This window comes from Ochotona curzoniae, unplaced genomic scaffold (genome assembly GCF_017591425.1).
Source record: "Ochotona curzoniae isolate NIBS_2020 unplaced genomic scaffold, NIBS_Ocur_1.0 contig_883, whole genome shotgun sequence".
NCBI classification, from domain to species: Eukaryota; Metazoa; Chordata; class Mammalia; order Lagomorpha; family Ochotonidae; genus Ochotona; species Ochotona curzoniae.
Window position 1 is genome coordinate 44,052,504 of NW_024466599.1, and position 21,945 is coordinate 44,074,448.

Consider the following 21,945-nt stretch of genomic DNA (forward strand, 5'->3'; position numbering starts at 1 on the left):
AAACACCTCTTACAGAACAAACATTTCATTTCTACTACATCACAATCCTATTTGAAAACAACAACAACACAGCAACAAGAATGACTAATTTTTCCATGTTTATCTTTTCAGATTTTCTTATTAAGCCTTGTTAGCAGAATAAATTCATGGGAAAAAGGTTTCATCCAAATGTCATTCTGTTAGTTTTCTAGAAGGTAATCTGTCATCATCATTTGCACAAATTTAAGCCAATTCTTATATCAAATATCTAAGATGCAGTTCAAGAGATCCCTCTACTTTGAGGCTTATTTTACTGTTGAGGCTCACATCACTCACAGAATGGCAAACTTCAGAAAACGTCTTTAAGTACATCTTTGTTGTACAGGTAGGAAATGACAACAGGGAATACCCTGCTGGGATCAGAGTACAATCAGCCTAAGCTCCCATTCTAACACTCTTTCACATCTTATTAAAAAATAAAACAAGCCCAGTTTTCTTAATTACCACAGGAATTACATAATATATCTTGTTTTGAATATCCAATAAACTTACTCAAGACAGGGATAGATTTATTTTGCATAGCAACTACTATGAAATGTGGTAAATTATTTAATTTCCTGAAACCCTAGCTTTTCTTTGGAAAATAACACTTTATATATAAATCTATAATAAACAGAATATACCAAGTCCTCCTTTTAAAAATTCTGCATGTTTTTAGTTCACAATGTTCATAACGTAATTACACCAGGAGTGCTTGCTCATGCAATATTCTCTGGCTTCATCCCTAGATTTAGTGGTTCTAAGATAAAGCATAGGAACCTATGTTTTCATAATGAATGTGTTCATTTACTTCAAAATAATTCAGAAAAATCAGAATTGTTAAACCAAGAGTTGTAACAGTACAAATATACAATATTTTAGATTATTAAGGCAGTCTAACATTTATACAAGACATATTAAGATACTCCAGAGATTAGGAGTTAGATGTGTTAGGTTGTTAAGATGTGAAAGCCACTGTTGTTTTCACTTGATCCTGAAAACATATTCAGCAGGTCTGTACCTACTGAAACATCACATAAGCAGCCAGCACAATGGCTCAATTGTCTAATCCTGTCTGAAGGTGCCAGTATCCCCTAAGGGCACTGGTTCAGGACCTGGCTGTTCCACTTCCCATCCAACTCACTGCATAACCTAGGAAAGCAGTAGAGGATGGCCCAAAGCCTTGTGACGCTGCACCCACAAAAGATACCCAGAGAGGCTCCTGGCTTTGGACTGGCTCAGCTCTGGCTGCTGTGGCCATTTGGGAAGTAAACCAGCGGATGGAAGATCTGTCTCTCCTTCACTCTATAAATCTACCTTTCCAATAAAAATACAAGTAAATCTTAAAAAAAAAATCAAATAAAAAACATAAAGATCAAGTTAATTTGTGACTGATGATAAACCTTGTCTGTACATAAAGAATCACCTATAGAATTTTAGAGGCTTTTTTTTGGTTTGTTTTAAAATAGAATACATCCACATGGAACAAAATCCAAGGGGTTGAAGTGTTTTCAGGAAGTCTCCTTACACCGGATTCTAAACACACTGATTATTCTATAACCTAGAAGCTACCAAGTTTTTAAATTTAAAAAAAAAATTTTAAATCCTTCTCGAGATGTTCAATTTATTTGTCAGCAAACTTGTCTATTTTTTTTTGTTTGTTTGTTTAAATAAATGGTACCATTCTATACACATCGTTCTGCAATTTCTCTCCACTGCCTCCACTTAAAAGGACTTGGGAACTGCTGTAGCTTATTTCCTTATTTTCATAATACGTATATACCATATTCATTTAATCAACAACAGAACTTAAAGTCTTACCTGTATCAGTAAATGACTGTATATCATATGTCAAGTCTATGTTAACACTTTCTGCATTTTCTACTCTCCGAAAAATTATTCCAAGGAACCACATTGATACGTAGTTGTTGCTATAAAGTAAAATGCAATAATTTTCACTCATTTTTTGCCTACAGTTTTACAGATGCTATTTCATAGCTAAAACTTAGTCTCTATGCCTCTATCTCAAAGACACAGATTTCAGTATTTTGGCAAAATTCCTAAAATTGACATCTAGACAGACAACTTATTCTATGTTGTTTTATAGAGAATCAGGTGGCTTTGAAAATGATTGTTAATACACACTTAAAGACACTTCAGATATTTTGGAAATTTTGCTGTGGTCTGTGAGCTACGTAGTAGCATGTACAGGAGCTAGCACTGTCACAAGTGGGACAAGCAACCACCTGTGACTGTGGCATCCCACGAGTGTTGATTCAAGTCTCAGCTGTTCAACTTCCCAGCCAATTCCTAACTGATGCTCCTGGGAAAGCAGCAGAAGATGGCTCAAGGGCTTGTGTCCCTACCACTCATGCAGGAGACCTAGATGGAGTTCTAGGATTCTGGCTTCAGGATGGTCTAGCTCCAGCCATTGTGGCCATTTAGGAAGTGAATCAGCAGATGAAATTTTCTTTCTGTCTCTCTTTCTAACTCACCTTTCAAATAAATACATCTTTAAAATAAAATAGTGTGTACTTTCAAAGTATAGGCATTCAAAGCTAAAATATAACATTACCCTCCCATCAGTGACTATTAGACAACTTCATAACTGATATGAACAATATGCCAAATCATATAATTTAGGAAGTAAAATTCTAAAAACCAAACTGACTTACTCTTTATGATGCTCCTTATTTCCTGGGAATGACTGGGGATTTACATGGGCGAGAGTAATAAACTCATTACGTTCCAAGTTTCCAACTAGTACACGAATCTTTGATTCGACTAATCCAACCCTGAAGCAACAGATAAGATTTTTGTTACAACATATTAAATTTGGAAACGATATTCAATAAAACCAAAGAGCTCATTGGTTATGAAGCTTAAATGTCACTTAAAAAACATAGTTAAAAATGGTAAGAACTTTAAAAAATACTATAAGGTAAATGACAAATTCAGTGAGTTGTGTGCATTTTTTTAAAGAACTGGTCTGTTTAATACTTACTGTATTAATGTAGTTAAAATAGCCACAACTAGAGCATGAACAAAAATGAATGGGTAATCTGGTCCTAAATCTCCTCTTTTTGAATCTTATATCTAAGTAGAAACAGAAGTAGGGCTGGGCTGAGTTCAGCCAGTGACCACTGACAATGGGACAGTGCTGAGGCTGACAGCAGGGAGGTCCGACCAGGCTGGAGCTCCTGCCCAGAAGCTGCACCCGGAGGTGAGATGCACAAGGTCGTGCTCTCCTCCATGGCGCATTTCTCCTCTGCCTGGCCCTCTCTGACTTACTCCTCTTATCTTACAGAAACGGGACTGTGCACAAAGACTGAGTATCACACTTGGATGAGATGAACTTGGTTACAGTTTCTACTCTGCGCAGTCAATGAATGGGCCCAGAGAAGTAGGAGATTCTGATTGAAGAGATTTAAGAATTACTTGTTAAGAACAAGTTAGGCTCTGGTAACTAACCTTTATGAAGCAAATATAAAACCTATTTAGGAAAATAGGAAGAGACTTGTGGTCATACTATGCCCTGCTGCTGATAGCCTTTATAAATGTTTTAAATGTAAATATCCAATTCTATTTTCCAGCAAATATTAACAAATATGTAATATTCCCTTATGGGAATAGTTTATGAAAAGACCACATCTGTCAATCATTTCTGTTTACCCTTTTATCTGTCAAGTAAAAAGCCTCTTACAATTAGCCATAGAGTCAGAACATGGTTACAGTGATATTTAAGCATAGAATCATTAGTCTATATTCTTAATAAATGTACCAGTGTAACAAATTGTTACACCCATGAGGGAGACCTAGAAACTCCTGACTCCCAGCTTTGGACCAGCTCAGCCTTGAATATTGCAGCTTGGGGAAGTGAATCAATAGATGGACCTGTTTCTGCTCACCTCCTCCCAACTCTTTTAATAAAAAATTACATTTACACTGTAAAACTAAGATATATTTAAATAATGTGAAAAACACACTAACCGTGATACATAATTTTTGAAACAAACATGTTTTGACTTTCACAAAATGTTAGCCTTTACATATAAAAAAGAATTCACACCTCAGTGTTGTGGAATAGTGGGTAAGGCTGCTGTCTGTCATGCTGGAATCCCTTACAGGTGCTGGTTTGTGTCCTAGCTGCTCCACTTCTAATCCAGCTCCCTGCTGATGGCCTAGAATGACAATGGGGCAGCTTGGGCTGCTGCCATCCATGAGGGAGACCTAAAGAAGCTCCTGGCTCCTAGCTTCAGCCTGGCTTAGTCCTGGCTGTTGCAGTCATTTAGAGTAAACCAGCAAACGGAAGACCTTTTCCCAAATCTTTCAAACAACGTTTTCCAAAAACTCACTATATTGGAATCAGATACTAATAAAATAAACAAAGCTTTATTATATCTCTGCAGTTTGATGTCTATTTCATTTAAGAAATGTGACTAATTTTGGTTCTATGACCTTACTGGTGATTTTTGTGAGTTAGAAATAACTAAGACTTTTTTTCAAATGACTATAAAAGTTTACACAAAATAACTACAACAGTAGATTTACAAAACCTGAGTTATTCCATTGTTATGTAAAACTTTTTTTTGACGAGTTCAGGAAATACTTTAGGCCTCTGAACTATGCAGTCTCTGCAGCAACCATTCACTTGGCTGTGAAGCATGGAAGCAGCCATAGTAACATGTAAATGAGCAAGCAAGGCTAATTTCTTAACAAACCGTTATAAAAAGTAGTGGCAGACCGAATTTGGCAGACGATAGCTCCCTGACCCAGGATGTAGGCAAATTAGACAGTTTCAGTGACAGTGAAAGAATTATTTTTAAGGTTTCTTCCAGTACCAACCAAATGAGCATCAACACCTTGAAGCAACAGTAAGACAGTGCTGCTCCCACCTAACGGATCTGAATGTGGATGTGTGAATCTAATGGAGACAGGCGGAAACTACGGTCTGACCCACCTTCCTGTAGTCCTTGACCCTCTGTGCCCTAATCAACTATGTTAAGATGATCCAAATAAAATAATAATTAAAAATATAGAGTGGAGACAGAGGAGAGGAATTTAGACGGACTAGAAAGGTTACACTGCTCCTTGACCAAAAATAGCTCCTATCTATTTACAGGAAAAATGGTAAAGTATTCAATCACCATCGTCTAAATTAGAGGATACATAAAATGTCTTTTCTTTCAAGTTTTGATAATGGAGCAAAATATGAGAGTAAGGAGAATAAACTCAGGAGTACACGTATCAAAATCATCTAGAGTATGACAAAATTTTTGCTACATTTAACTCTGAAAGACAACAAAAAGCAAAAATTGTACACAATCTTTTATCACTCCTGATTCTGAAATGCTAATTTGATGATACCCCTCAAACAAGTATCAGCTGTTAATATCAAGTAGTTATTCTATAATTGCATAGCACCATATCACTACACAGTAGATGAAGAACTTGAAATCTAAGTCTTACCATTCTAGATGGTTTTCTTCTGTTGATGCACTGGCAGTCAACACTATGTAATGTCTATGAAGAATTTGCAGTAACAATCAGAAAAAGGAAGAAAACAAGGAGACATTGTGAGGGTCTGCTTTTCCATCATTACTTTTTCACTCTCATTTCCAATGAACAAAATAGCTAAAAAAAGGATGCAATCTATAAAAATTAAAACAACCTCTCACTTTGACAAAATCAATTCCAGATCTTGCAATCTGAAAAGAATTCACTTGGAAGGCACTTGGTTTATACGTCAAGATGCTGGTTAAGACTCCTATATCCCAAACTGAAGTGAATGGTTGGATGACTGGCTCTGGCTTTTGACTCCAGTCTCAGGAAAATGTGGATCACAGGAAAGGCTTAGTCCTTCCTATCCATCATGGACATAGAGTGACAGACATCCTGGCTCCTGGATCTGGTCTACTCCAGTGGTACCATTGTGCTTTATGGGAAGCAAAACAATCTAATGGTGCTTACTCTACCTGATTCTTTCTATCTCTGTGGTAAGACCAAAACAACCCACTTAAAAATTCACTTAAAATATCACTACTCCATTAGTTAGTATTAGAATAAAGAAACTTTGTCACTTAGATTTGTAATAACCTATTCTCGTCCCTACTTAATATAAAGGTAAGCTGCCACATATATTAATTCAGCCATTCTTTAAGAATGTTACACACTCACTTAACATATATACAAAATGTAAAATTTCAAATACCTATATTTTTGAAAGAAATTCGGTGGTTCAAGTAGTTTGGACCAATCTGATTTCCCCTGAAGAATTTCATCTGTGACTGCGAGACCTACCAAAAAAAACCGTAGCAATTCTGAAAACTGACCAGCTTTTAGATTTCATGTGACCCCCAAATATTTAACCCAACCAAAACTCTTCAGTAATAAAATGTAAATAAATTACACTACTTCTCAGACAACAAAAAACAAGTTCAGTTAGACTGGGTCGACTTAATTTTTGGCCTTATTATTATTATATACCTTGGAAACTACTTAAAAATCATACATATATGAAAGAATCTTTAGAAAGAACAGGCACTATGTAACTAACTGCAAGAATAAAATTTTCAACCAAAACCTTGTGGAAATATTAAATATTAAAAGGGCAATACAGCCTATATGTTTACCTTGTTTAAATTCTTCTACCATTACTGTTCGAGTTGATGTGGACACATTATACGTAGAATTCTGTTGTGGATAGGCAGGGGTGATTATGGGCATGAGATGATACCTATCTGATGGATTTACCTGTGAAATTAGAAGTAGAATAATTGATCTATTCTCCTATTTCAGTTGTCCTCACTTCATTTCCCCAAAAGTCTGAAGAATATGAAATATAAATTTAATACTACATTTCCTCAGTTCTAAATAGAACATTTTCCCTCCCCATCTATATATCTGAATTCAGATATGTGTCTGATAGTCAACTGAAGGCACATCTAATAAACAATGGTCTTTTTGAATCATAGAAGCAAAGTATTATAACTGCAAAAAGCATTATCTGATCCAATGGTTCTCAATCATTTTTCTGTATCAACTCAACAAATGACTTTCTCTGGGAAAGTGCCCAGAGGAAATGAGCACTCCACTGTACAAGCAAATTAAAATGCAAAAAATATGAAAATTATGCAGTCTTGGAATTATGAATCTGTTTTAAACTTTATGTGAAGTAAATCTTCTATATACTTTAATGCTCCATTATTAGTTACTAATCCAGTTTTGCACACTGGATTATGACACTGGCTGATACACCCACTCATTCAGTTCTATATGTGTGATTTTTCATGACACAGCATTTGGATTAGCATTAAAGATTTAAATTATCTGCACAAAGACCACAGCAGAGAGAACAAAGATCATAGGGAAGGAAGAGAAACTGAAGTGAGAGAGATTATCTGTAACTAGACTGTAAAACAAAGAAATATCTTTTCCTAAAAAGATTTAATGAAGTTACATTGTAAATCACATACCCGGGGATCCCAGACAGGCAAATTCAAGTTGCTTTCTTCTGGTTGCTTCAACAGTACAGGATTTGGCCATTCCCTAATGTGAAAAATGCAAATTAACTCATCTAAGATCTTGTTTCAGGTATCATAAGAAATATAAAAATCAATAGACTGCTTTAATCTTCATACAGCAGATGTTCTAGGTATTTGGTATTAAAAAAAGAAATGCATGTAAAGGAAAACTCTGCTTAAAGTAGAGTTCTTTGAAAGAACATATATTGTCCTTTAGCAATTAAAAATTTGTTTTATTCTTATTTTATGATATAGTTCCGTAGGCTCTGGGATTTCCCGTCCCCATCCTTAAGTCTCTTCCTCCCTCCTGCTATTGATTTCCCCTCTAGTATCACAATGGGAAGCCCTTCAAGAATAGTCATAAACCCATCATTCCGCTACTGAAGTGTTTGCTGACACTGTAGGCATGGACGATGTCAGAGTCCAGTTTCCTACTGTCAGGCTACATTCAATAGCTTCACTGGGAGTCCAGCTTTGGTCTAAATGCAAAGATGCATATTGCACTATGTCTTCAAATCTGGATGTGTCAGTCCCCACTATACTTCTATTATAAATTCTCTAAATACAGATTAACAATTAATTTATAACTGAATTTTTCCCTTCTTTCTCATTTATTTTTGTGGAGTTAATTCTGATCTTTTAAAAATTATTTATTATCTAAAAAATTAATATTTTCTTTATTGCTTACATAACTGAGAGGAATGCATGCCCATCTGGGCCTCTGATTAGGGTGGGGAGCATCAGGTATGGAGGAAGGTGGTGGGACCAATGTTTCAATTATATTTTTCCTTCTATGTCCACAGTGGAGGATTTGGGGGGCAGGCTGCTCCTTGATGCAACATCAGCTAATATTTACTTAAAATACTAACAAATGCAGTAGCTATCATTATAATCTGTTAACAGATAATCAGAGCTAGTAATTTGTAGAACCAAATAAATTGTAACTACTTTTTCATGCTAAAGGTCCTCATTTATAGATCCCTGACACAAAGTACCTTCTGGATGTTACACTACTGCCTCAAATGCAGTGTTTTTATATTTTTCACTTAAGAAATTCAAAGCAGAAAGTTTATGCAGAGTGCTTATATTGCCAAATAAATTTACAGATAGGTATAAATTAGTAAACAAAGTATGCATATGAATACTTACCACTTAGAAAAAACTAAAAAGAATTTATGAACTAAAGTAGAAGCTGCTGCATTTGGATACAGTTGACAAGTTCTTGCAACAAGCATTGCCCAGGAGACACCTCCAAGGAATCCAAGCATGTTGGAATAAATACCACGTCCTAGATTAAAACATTTAAAAATCATTTTAAAAATTTTCTTACTCTTGACATTTGACAAGATGATTTTTAGATTTTCAGACTGTTGCTTAAAGCTTTTCCCCATGGACATAACATTAAAATTAGTAAAGAAATCTTCATACTAGGCTCATAATTTATGAGAAAGCTAATAAGTTCTCATTTTATTTCCACTATTTTGTATTCTAATAATATTACCTCAGAGTTCCAACTGCCCAAAAAAGCCCTATTGATATTCCCTAGCTGTCAATATTTAGGATTCAAAGATATCTGGAGAGTCCAAGAAAGGAACAATAAGCATTTCATTAGTAATCATATTCATGAAGTTATGTTAAAAATATTTGAAAGGCAGAGAGAAACAGATCTTATCTGACAGTTCACTCCTCAAATGCCTGCCATAATGGCTGAGGGACTGAGGCCAGGAACTAACTCAGGTCTTCCACAGGGATGGCAGGAACCCAGCTTACTTGGGTCATCATCTCTGCCTCCCAGAGTATCCACTGGCAAGAAGCTGGAATTAGCTGGTATCTTCACTGTCAGGTCAAAAGCCGCTCCCAAAGGTAATATTTTGAAATCCAAATGTAAACTTGAGGACTAACTTCATTATTTCACAGAAATTGAATACTTCACATCACTGATATGAATTTCTCATATGACAGTATAATTTTTATAGTAATTTGCAGAAAATAGTAGGATATCTTTAAATACATATTGTAGGATTAGTTTATGCCCCACTAACAAACAAAAGTATCAATTTCAGAATCTAAGAATGGACAAATCATATTTCATCTGTAGAAATAACTGTATTATCGCTTTACTGCAATACTACACAACTTGAACAAAATGAAAAATTCTATTTGTTTAAGGTCTTTTTAGATTTTCATTCCTGGGCCCGGCACAGTGGCGCAAGTGGTTAAGGTCCTCATCTTGAATGCCCAGGATCCCATATGGGCGCCGGTTCTAATCCCGGCAGCCCCGCTTCCCTTCCAGCTCCCTGCCTGTGGCCCGGGAAAGCAGTCGAGGACGGCCCGAAGCTTTGGGACCCTGCACCCGCGTGGGAGACCCGGAAGAGGCTCCTGGCTTTGGATCGGCATAGCACCGGCCGTTGCGCTCACTTGGGGAGTGAATCATCGGACGGAAGATCTTCCTCTCTGTTTCTCCTCTCTGTATATCTGCCTTTCCAATAATAAAAATAAATCTTTAAAAAAAAAAAAGAAAAAAGAAAAGGAAAAAAAATAGATTTTCATTCCTCCACATAGTTGCCATAAACTTCTTGTGACTAATTTTTTCTAACAACGTTGCTTACATAATCACATGTGGTCACAATCCATCCAGCAAATCACATCAAGGGATTTCACTACATTCCGTGTCATCTGACCACCATCATAGTCACTTTTAGAATGTAAACATCACCACAAAAAGCTACTCTTTCCACACAGTTCTCCTAGATATAGGCAGCTACTAACCCACTTTCTAGCTCTACAGACTGCCTGTTACGGACATTTCACATAGATGGAATCATATAATATGTGCTCTTTTATGACTGACTTCTTTTGCTAACATAGTGGTTTTGAGGTTGATTTGTTACAACATACGCATATGTATTCCCTTTTATTGCTAAACAATATTATACAGCATGGCTTTATCACATTTGTTGACTCATGATAGACAAGTGATTGTCTTCTCCTTTTGACTATATTACAAACAATGGTAAATGCACATTTGTGGTTTTTTTAAGATTTATTTATTTTTACTACAAAGTCAGATACACAGAGAGGAGGACAGAGAGGAAGATCTTCCGTCCGATGATTCACTCCCCAAGTGACTGCAACAACTGGTGCTGCGCCGATCCGAAGCCAGGAGCCAGGAACTTCCTCCAAGTCTCCCATGCGGGTGCAAGGTCACAAAGCCTTGGGTCGTCCTCAACTGCTTTCCCAGGCCACAAGCAGGGAGCTAGATGGGAAGTGGAGCTGCTGGGATTAGAACGTGCACCCATAAGGGATCCCGGCACATTCAAGGTAAGGACTTCAGCCACTAGAACACGCCACCGGGCCCACATTTGTGTTTTTATAAAGTTTTTTTTTTTTTTTTTACTGCTTTTTGTCACTAATTTTAAATATATTGAAATAAAAATTTTAAAATTCACTTCATGGGTTGCACATTTCTAGTGCCAAATTGCTACATGGTCACTACATTAGTAAAGACATAAACCATTTCTATATCAGAGAAAGCTTTATTGGATAGTGCTATTTTAGAATATGTAAAGCCTGGAGCCAAAATTACAGCACAACCTAAATTTATAGTCATATGTCAGCCCTGTGGTGGTCAATGACTAACTGCATATACGATGATGATACTATCAGACTGCAATGGAGCTGAGAAACTCCTATTGCTTTCTGAATATAGAGCTGAAAAAGAGACAAGAGAAAACTGCAGAAACAAAAACCACAGTGAAGAGTTTAGTAGAAGCTTTTGCAGACAAATTGTTAAAACTTTGAAAACATGGACTCCAACAACGAAAAGTTTCATTAACAAAGCATTCATTGTATATTAGTGGCTAAAAGCAAATCCACGACAAAAAAAAGAGAAATCAGGGACTGGTGTCATGGTGTACCCATCACCTGCAATGCTGACATGGGAGGCGGTTTGAGTCCCAGCCGTTCCACTTCCGATTTAGCTCCCTGCTGATGGCTTGAAAAAAAAGCAGTGAAACATGGTCCAAGTTTGGGGCCCCTGTCACTAGAAACCCAGAAAAGCAGGCCAAGTGCTATGGCTCAATAGTTAATCCTTGCTTTGCAATCTCCCGGATCCCATATGGGAGCTGGTTCTTGTTGGCCCTGCTCCACTTCCCATTCAGCTCACTACTTGTGACCCGGGAATGCAGTGATGGATGGCCAAAACCTGGGGACCCTGCCCCTTGGAAGAAGCTCCTGTCATTGGATCAGCTCAGCTCTCACCATTGGAGCCACTTGGAGAGAAAACCAGCAGATATAAGATCTTTTTGTCTCTCCTTCTCTCTGTATATCTGCCTTTCCAACTAAAAAAAAAAAAAAAAAAATCTTAAAAAAATGTCCGCAAGGATGGCCCAAACTCTTGGGACCCTGCACCCACATGGAAGACCAGAAAGAAGTTTTTGGGTTTGGATCAATCCAGCTCTAGCCACTGTGGCCATTTAAGGAGTGAACCAGCAGATGGAAGATCTTTTTCTCTCTCCGTTTCTTTCTGTAAATCTGCCTTTCCAATAAAAATAAATCTTTAAACTTGTGAGTTTTTTTGAATAAAAATATACAAAAACTTGAATAAAGGTATGAAGAAAATATTCTTGTTCAGCTAAGTTTGTTTTAAGCTGGATGCTACTGACAAAGCAAAAAAGTCTAAAAGATTGAAAAACTTATAGGGCAAAAATGTTATAGTTATTTTATTATTCAGGAGAAAGAATTCAAACAAATTTAGAGAAACTTCAGTCTACAGTGTTAGAAAAAGCCACTAGTAGGGAGAAGTAAAGTCCTAGACCTTCACATTAAGCACTGACTCATCTAGAGCAATGGTAAGGACCCATACAGAGGTACCATTCTTAGCTTTTATAAACTATTCCTTATAGTATCTATGTTTATTGTATCATATTTAGATACACAAGTAGTTACCATTGCATTACAACTGCTTCCAGTATGGAGTACAGTAAAATGCTGTACAGGTTTGTGTCTATGAGCAAGACAATGCCATCAAGTCTAGGTGTACCATAGGCCACGCAGGCCTGTGTTAGTATGCTTGAGGCCAAACTTCTCAGAATACCTCCACTTTAAGTGACACATGACAGTAACTAATGATAATACATTATGTTTTATGCCTGCTCAGGGATAAGTGAAGGCCCATTTATGAACTATGCTACATCATATACATATATAAAAATCATAGTTCTAGATTTTGTCAGGAAAGTACTACAAAGGAAAAACAAGTTAAAACCATTATTGTGGGCTTTTAGTTAGTAAGTTAACTAAATCGTGATACATCAGACTCTTTGAGCTGGTGTTACATGCAGCAAATTAAGCTGCTACCTGCAAGGCTGTCATCCCAAACAGGCACTGGTTTGAGTTTTAGCGGCTCCATTTCCAACCTACATTCCTGTTAATGGCCTGGGAAGGCAGAGGATAACTCAAATGCATAGGCTCTGGCAGACATGATAAAGACCCAGAAGGGAGCTCCTGGTTCCAGACAGGTCCAATCCCAGCACTGTGGCCATGTGGGGCATGCACCAGTGGATGGGAGATCTCTCTCTGCCTCTCCCTCCCTTTAACTCTGCGTTTTGGGTGGACAGAAGGATGAAATTTAGGAAAAAAGATAAACCAGAATCTTTGCTGCTAGTATGGATACAAAGATGGTTCTGTCCACATGGTGCTCAAAATCTAGTGAGGTTTCCACAGCCTGGTTGAAATCTAAAATTGAAAGCTCAGTTTTCATAAAAGGGAGGAGGGAGAGCTATACTTAAGGACACTATATAACCAATGCACTGAAAAACAAAGAGCTATTTAAAAATTTACTTGCCCTTGATAAAATCAACTCAATTAAAATTACAAGTTTATAATGCAAACAGACACTTACGTTTTGCCCACAATTTGACTGCTCTTAAGGTGAGTCTAAAAGTTTCTTTATTTGGCACTAAATGCAAAATTTCATCAGTAACTCTACATCCTGTGAAGACAAAAATATTCATTTTTCACTATGCAACAAAGCCCAGTTAATTTTAATTACCCTAACTTTCAGAAGTCCAAATACTAAAAGTATAAGGTAATAATAATATATCAGGATCTATTTTTTCTAGGTATTTGAAATTTAGCACTTGCAATTGCTTTGCTTTGGAAGGACTAAAAAGCACAAGGTCATGCAATCCAGCATTAACTTAAGGAGGGGCTGGAGTATCTTTTTAGTTTCCTCCTATATCTGACTTTGTTAACCAAATGCATCCACGATATAAAGCTGACAGTGCTTTAATACTGATTTAGTGATACACCCTGTAAATACAGCAAAGTGCAATACTACATTAAACACAAGATACCATAAGCTGGTTGTTCTTAAATGCAAATCTGTGAATCCCTGGGACTGAGAAGTCAAAGCAATTTCTCTAACAATACTAAGGCTTTCTTTGCCTTTTTTCTGCTTTGTTAACTTTTGTACTGATAATACAAAAGCACTAATGGGTGGATGCTGGACATAACAGTTAAAACACTGCCTGAGACACCTGCATCTTTCGATTGGCAGAGTGTCTCAGTGTGAATCTTGGCTCCAGCACTCACTGCAGTGGAGTTAGCTAATGTGCATTCTGGGAGCAGCAGGCATTAGATAGAGTAACTGGGTCCCTGACACCTACATGGGAGACAAATATTCAGTTTTAGGCTCCGGCTGTTTACAGACATTTGAACAATCAGATGAGAGGTCTTTGTCTCTCTTTTCTCTCTGCTTTTCAAGCAAATAAATAAATCAAGATTTAAAACATAAGGGTTCATACCTTAAAAGTATACCAGTTAGTAACAACAAACTTTAAACAATTTACTCTTATCTCCAGACTATAGTTGCAGTTAAAGAAAAAAGGAGGAAGAATGTGTATTACTGAGTTATGAACTGAATTTACTGCTACTTTCAAGGAACATCAGATTTATGTGAAAAAATGATTAAAGAAAAACTATGGCTATTCACAATTGGGTAATTGCAGGCACTCTGTTAAAAATGAACAAAGTGAGCCTCTCACTTCAAAGAAAACAAGTGACAAAATTTGCTACAAATTATTACAAATTTAAGTTTTCAACTTAAATTAGAATTTTAGACAACTTTCACAAACTTGACAGCTTTCTAACACTTGGGAATTTCCTGGTGAAATTGGTGATAATGTGATTTAAAAAATATTTTACAATGAAGTGTGTTAACATTCAGAAGATTAAAACAGTTTTGTGACTATTTTCCCACAGTCCAAAATATGCTAGTACAATAATCATGCATGGGTAAAATATCCATTCAAAGAACAAGAAAGACCAATGGATTTTAATTTAAAAGTTCAGTCATAATTTGAGGTTTCATATTCAAATTAAACTTTAAGTCAACTATCACTTGGGAATGAAAGTATAGCTTAGTGGGAAGGCGCTTGTGTCCTACACTGCTGTGCCTGGGTTCACTTTCTGGATCTGGCTTTTCATCAATGCAGAATGGGGGAGTAGCCAACCACGACGGGGATCTGGATTACACTCCCAGTTCCTGGCTCCATTCCTGACCAAGTGAACTAGCAAATGAGACTCTCATGTCTCTCTGCCGCTCAAAACAAAAGTAACAAAAATAACTTACTATTATTTATTTATTTATAATGGAAAGGCAGATACACAGAGAAAGAAATACACAGAAAAAGATGTTCCATCTGCTGGTTCACTCCCTAAGTGGCTGCAATGGCTGGAGCTGAGCCCATCTGAAGCCAGGAGCCAGGAGCTTCTTCCAGGTCTCCCACGCAGGTGCAGGGTCCCAAGGCTTTGGGCCGTGCTCCACTACTTTTTCAGACCACAAGCAGGGAGCTAGCAGGGAAGTGCAATAGCCAGCTTACATGCCAGCACCCATATGGGATTCTGGTGCATGCAATGTGAGGATTTTAACCACTAGGCTACTGAGCCAGGCCCTTTACTATCACTTTTATCAGAAACATGAGTGAAAGAAGCCAGACCAGATATTATATTGAGTAGTTTTATATGAAATGTGTTGAAAAGGTAAATCTATTGAAACAGAAAGTAATTATTGGCTTCCAGAAAATAAAAATGGGCATACGGGATTTTTTGAGGGTGATCATAAGCCCTAAAATTTAACTATAATGTTTAACTGTGCAAATATACCAGATGCCTGTGTAGGAGGACATTGTGACCCTAGAAGGTCAATGAGCACAGTGTTACAACTGATTGGATAATATCTGTATGATAACAAAGATACCTTTTGTATAACTGATTAGATATCATTTGTATGAGAACAGTTGAGTGGACAGCATGTGAATGAGAACACTTAGTAGAATATACAAAACAAAAGGAGTTCCAAACAAAAGTATAGAAACAGTTGACAGGTTTTGCTGATAAGCTCAATACTTCCTCCCTTATCCCATATGACCCTCAGTCTATAAAGTTTGATGCCACTAATAAACTTCGGCTTTGACCACCAGTCAGGATCCACGCGTGTTATTAGTCCTCCACTGCGGGACAGCGACACTTCTGAATTATACAACTGAAAAGGATGAACTTATGCTAATAATTATTGTTCCTCAAAAACAACAACAAATAAAATTTGTTACTGGTCAAATTTTGTTGTAGTATCAAAAAAGAGTAACCACAAATGTCTGAAAAGTTTTAAAACATTTCCTTTCCTACCTATAATCTCTAAGGGTTAGATTTTCCTACTACATGTTAACTAAAAGAAAAATACAACAGAGTATAAAAGCAGAAACATTAATCTGGGTATCATATAGTAAATCAAATTAAAAACATGTTGCTAAGCATGTATGAACAAAAAAGTGCCATCCCCCACACATAATGATTTACTTACACTGACTTATAATGGATTTTACTATTGTTATTTGTAATAAACTGGTAAATATTTTTTAAATGTCTCAGTATTACTTCTCATAATAAATATTAAGTAAGTAAGACATATCCTAAATAAATTAAAGCACTTGGGACTTTTGATAAATGTGAAGTGTAAAGGGATATGAGATCAGTAAGTTTGTAAACCATTACTGTAGACATAACCTTTCAAATAAACTGTGGTTTTCAGGATGCTTAAATGTACTCAAATTTATTATGTAAAGAAAATTATAAAAGCATTTTGAGTTGGTCCAATTCAGAAAAATGTTTGTTCATAGTTCTGCCAAAAGATATGATTGTTTTCATGCTGAGATCTGAAATTTCTTTAGAAGCTTACCATTTAGGCTGCGAATACACCGTATATCAAGGCTTCTCAGTCGAGAGTCATCTCGTAGATCTAAATTATCTGAAATGGTTTGTATTGCCAGTCTTGCAAAGACTAGATCAATCTTTGGAAAGAGGCAAGAAAGAAAAAAAAAAAAGTATTACTTTTTCTCTTTCTATTCATTCCAATCCTCATTCCCTCACCCCTACCACCTTGCCACCAAAACACGGTAAAAGTTCCAATTATTAGTTTGGGAAACTCTACTAAAATTTAAAAAGGCCTATGAAATCACTGCATAATTTAAGGTAATTAAAATTTCAAGTTAAGAAGAACACTTTAATTTTAGCAAATATACCACCCCCACCAAACCCAAGGTAATCAAGAATTTATCAATGTTTTTAGATGAAGATGGGCAATTCAGCACATGCATTCATTCCCTCTTGAAATTCCACTAATGTCAGGAAAAATTTGCTTTTTGCTCAGATTCATTTTTATTTTAAAGGAATAACCCACTAAAAACCGAGAGAATAACAGGATACAAGAGCAAAAGCTATGAAGGCTAGGAAGCAGAGGGACAAGCCATGACAGACAAAATAGACCTAGAAAGCAGATAAACAATGATAATGTCTAGGAAATAGAGGTCATAAATACATAAGAAGAAAAACTGTGAGGATGTGGGAAAAGAGTGGAAAAAAAATAGAAGACAGTTCTAACACATACAAATGCTACGATAGCAGAAAAAAAAAAGAGAGAGAAAACAAAGGCAGCAAACCGAATAGAATATACAATCTCTTGAACTGAAGAACAAAAGTTCCCAGATTGAAAGAGGACCACTGAGTACCCACTAGATTAATCAGAAAGACAAAGTACTTTGCCATGAATTTTACAATTATAAAGGCAAAAAAAAATCATGAAAATTTCAAAAGAAGACAAAATCAGTCTTAGATACAAAGAATGAGGGGGGCATTAATCTCTCAAAGGCAGCACAGGAATGAGAACAGCACAGGAATGAGAACAGTGAAGCAAGCTCTTCAAAATTCTGAGAAAAATTATCACCTACTCAGAATGCTACACTCAGGCTAAATCAAATGTAAGAATCAAACAGAAATTATTGAACAACAACACATCAAAAAACTGTAATTTCTCAAGAAGCCAGTGGGGGTTGGAGGCATCTGCCGTTCCCTGCAGTGTGGCGACTGTGGGGGGTGCCCCTGCCGGGTCGTACCCAATGCTGGGGACTCATGCCAGAGACACTGCCGCAAGGCAGTGAACAAGTCCTCGGCCTCCCCCAGGGCGGCCAGTGCACCAAGTGGTGCCAGGCTTTGCTTGCTGGCCACCCGATGGCAAACTCTGGGGTTTGTAAGATATGTAGTTGCTGGCTGGGGACACCCATGGCTAAGGCCAGTTTGAGTGTAGGTGAGAAGTGAAGTTTGGTTGATTCCCAGTGACAGGGTCATGAAAGATTCAGGCATGCATGGGGAACAAGACATGGTGGTTTGGAGGAAAGTATCCAGAAGATAATTTGGGTTAGACAGATTCACCAGCTCAATTAGGAATACAGAGATGGGCTATTAGCATAGAACATCACTGATCACCATACACCAGCCCACACCAAAGCTATGCATGGGGGCCTCTTTGGCAGTGTTAGGTACCATTACCCGACTGGGTGGTGGAGTCGTGGAGTGGTCACATTTGGCAGGATCAAGACACTATCCAGCAGACAAGAGAACTTGGTCTGGGGGTACTCTGTGGGGTTGTGTGGGCCCAACCCTCTGGACTATAAGTCCCTCTGGTTAGCTCGCAAGCTGGGGCTGCAATGGTCTAAGCTAGGTGTAACCACGCCACCTGCCATCTCTCATGGATAAAGGAATCCACAACAGTCAGTGTAGGTCAAGGCAGCAGCACCTGAATGTGCATCCTTAAACAGGATGTGGGGTGGGCCGGGATGCCACTGGAATGGGGCAGAATGGGCAGGGCTGAACAAACCTTAACTCACAAGAAACAACAGAAATCAGGTTGGAGCACAGGTCATGCCACGTAGGTCCTTGCACCTACTGATCTGTGTGAGGCAGGGACGCTAAGCCACAACATCCAAGGGGCCAGGACAAGTGAGGGGCTCTGCCAAGCTGAGACAGAGCAACCACCGGCCTGCACGTGATCTATGGCTGGGAATAGGCCCGGTTGGGGAGCTAAGGGGACACCCTAGCTGGGTTGAGTTTCCCACCAAAGAGCACATGGGCTGGAATTGGGGCTGCGTTCTGATCAGGATAGGATTGTAATCTTACTTGGCACAACTGTGGACTGGGACTGGACGCACCAAGCTGGGCCAGACTCCAACACCATCTGGTGCTCTGGAGGACCGGGGGGAGATGTGTGGCAGACTAGGCTAGGTCTCAGCCCTTAACTGAACCATGTGTGAGCTGTATGGGGGTATGGAAGAACTGTGACTGGGTTGAAACATCCAGCAGTAAGAACCAGATCGGGTTGAAGGTCAGTCAGGAAAAGCCACTGTTCTTGCTAGGACAGGAGGTGAACTGAGTAGGGCTGGCTCATGGACCCCCTGGCATGCACAAAATCTGGCACTGGGAGAGTTTCTGATGGAGGAGCCTGGACAACTTCTCTGGCAGGACACAGTCCCTGCAGGTAAGGGCAAGAAGCACAATAGGGAACAACCAGAAGAGGCAATGGAAATTATCCCACTGGTATACACATGGAATGTGTTGGGGGCAGACCAGGCTGAACCTGTTTACATCACCCATGGGTGAATCCAAGCACCAAAACAGAGTGTGGGTCGAGCCAGGTTCAGTTGTGACACATACCACTACACAATAAGCAATGTCAAGGTGAGATGAGCCGTACCAGATGTGGTTGCAGCGCCCAAACAGCACATGTGACAATCGGGGAGGAGGCAAAGCCGACAGGGGAACTTGGGCTCCCCTGCTGTACAACTACTTCCATTAGAAAGCGTGAGTTGGGATGGGGGCAGTTCAGACTAGGCAGGGCTATAAAACCTGTGGGCCTCTTGTGAGCTAGATAAGGGAAGGGCCACAGTGGGCTGTTTCAACTGGTGCAAGCAAAATGTAGAGAGGGTGAGGGTTGGTTGGGCTTAGCTGCAGCATTAGCTGGCAGAGGCTGGCACTGGGAGCTAATTCTGTCAAGTCAAATGCCAGAACCATCTGGAGAGTGAATAATCTGGGAGTGGGTGTGGCCTAGAAGGGAAAAAATGGGCACCTCCCTCAGGGCTACCACACTCACTGGACAGCATGAAAACCAGGAAAGGGGCAGGGGTGGCTAGACAGAAAGGCACCTGCCAGTAGGTATACGGGCTGAATAATAGGTTGGTTGGGTTGAACTAGGTCTCAATGCCCACTGACATGTGTGAGAGCTAAATGGGATGTGGGACAGACTGGACAAGCCTGCGGTACATACTGGCAAGCATGAGAATCAGGGTAGGGGCAGGACAGGTGGATGTCCCAACTAGGCTGCAGCTCCAACTGGTTTGAGTGAGGACCAAGTATGAAGCGAGTAGGATCGAGCTGGACTACAACATCCATTGGTTCACGAGGAAGACAGGGCTGGAAACAGAACGGACCCAGCAATTGCAACCACCAGCATGTGCATAAGCTGATTGGTGTGATGGACGGTCTTGGAGTCTGTACTAGCAAACTCACTCAAGAATCAGATCTGGGATCATCTCAGATGAAGTTTCTTTGGAGATCCCTCCAACTGAACTGCTGATCTTAGAACCCCAACCATTAAGAGACTGTCAGCCAGTGGATTCTGAATAGGTTTCATTGTGATTCGAACTGGGAGATAGGCAGCAATCCAGAACTGATGAACTATCAAAACTGTTTGAGCAGGACCCTCAGAGCATGCCTCCTGTTGGGGGTTGGGGATGGGTGGGAGGTTGGGTGGGGCTTTCCCCTTTGTTACTCCCCTAACCCCAGATACAGGGAAAAATGATAATATTAGCATGGAAACAATGGTATTACCCACTTTTACCCTGTAGCCCTTGACCCTTTGTACCCTAATCAAGTAAGATTATTAAAATAAATAAATTAAAAAAAAAAGCCAGTGAATGAATTTCACTAAAATGAAGAAATGTAAAAACTTGAGAAATAAAAGGAAACTCCAAGATGACAGTACAGGAAGAAGCCCAGATGACAGCTGTGTACCAGTCACTGAGAAGAATCAACTTAGATAAGATCTCAGATCTTTTTCAACATAACAACATAATACCTAATGTATACTTATTCAGAATAGAGTTAAACAAGAAGAGACAGGGTTTGAACCAACCATCATAAACATAATAAACAAGCAAACAAAACTTAAGAGAAATTTACTTCCAAACAAAATATTACATGGCAGAAAATGGCACTGTATTTAGGGCTATACTTTGACTACTGTTTCTGAGATCATAATAAGATAAACACTGAATATTGTTCCAACCAAAATTATCTTAAGGAGAAAATGGGAACGAGATGGGTGAGCATAAAAGTCATGGGGTTGATACAGGTTGGTTCATTTCCTATGTTGTAAAAGTTAGCAGAACTAGAATATAGAAAGGTGAGAAACTACTCAGACTACTACTAATTCTTTTAAAATATGTGACCATGTTGTATGATACAAAAGCAAGATAAAAACTCTTAAGGGTTAAACAGTTCAATTGTAAGTTAAAAAAAATTAAATACTTACTTCAATACCATCAAATTCAAATTTTATAACAGGAACAAAGGCATCTTCTACAGCCTACAAAAAAGGAGAATTGTAACACAAATGTAATTTTTATCCCTCCTAACTGCTTGCTAACAGTGTGACTATATTTGCTACTTATTTTTAATTCAACAGAAAAAATGGACTTTGTGTCCCATATTATTGAAGATGAAAACTCCTATGATAGACAGTAGATATCTTATTTCCCTCCTAAAAATGTCAGAAACCAGACGGCAGAGTTGCTATCATCTGAGTATTATTTCTTAAGTTAAAACTGAAAACTGATTATTTAGAAGGACTGCTAGTGTTGGAAATGTAAAAATGATCAGTTCATGACTGATGTATCAAAAGAAAGTATTAATCTAGCAAACATAGTTTGGATTTAGTAGAAATAATGTGTGCATATTCCTTAATTCTCTTACCTAACAAATTCATTACATCACTGCTGAAAGGATTCCTAGGTTG

General features: G+C 38.3%; 1 protein-coding gene across 1 annotated transcript in view; it reads right to left on the reverse strand.

Annotated features, from left to right (window-relative positions):
• PAPOLG (poly(A) polymerase gamma) overlaps positions 1 to 21,945 on the reverse strand; it is a 38,682-nt gene that overhangs the window by 7,010 nt on the left and 9,727 nt on the right. Inside the window, exons 6-15 of the mRNA XM_040993402.1 lie at positions 21,463 to 21,516; positions 16,780 to 16,891; positions 13,444 to 13,533; positions 8,691 to 8,829; positions 7,494 to 7,566; positions 6,651 to 6,771; positions 6,230 to 6,314; positions 5,488 to 5,541; positions 2,694 to 2,813; positions 1,840 to 1,949 (exon numbers count right to left, since the gene is read on the reverse strand). Of these exons, the coding sequence (XP_040849336.1) occupies positions 1,840 to 1,949; positions 2,694 to 2,813; positions 5,488 to 5,541; positions 6,230 to 6,314; positions 6,651 to 6,771; positions 7,494 to 7,566; positions 8,691 to 8,829; positions 13,444 to 13,533; positions 16,780 to 16,891; positions 21,463 to 21,516 (958 nt within the window). The remainder of the gene's footprint in view (positions 1 to 1,839; positions 1,950 to 2,693; positions 2,814 to 5,487; positions 5,542 to 6,229; positions 6,315 to 6,650; positions 6,772 to 7,493; positions 7,567 to 8,690; positions 8,830 to 13,443; positions 13,534 to 16,779; positions 16,892 to 21,462; positions 21,517 to 21,945) is intronic.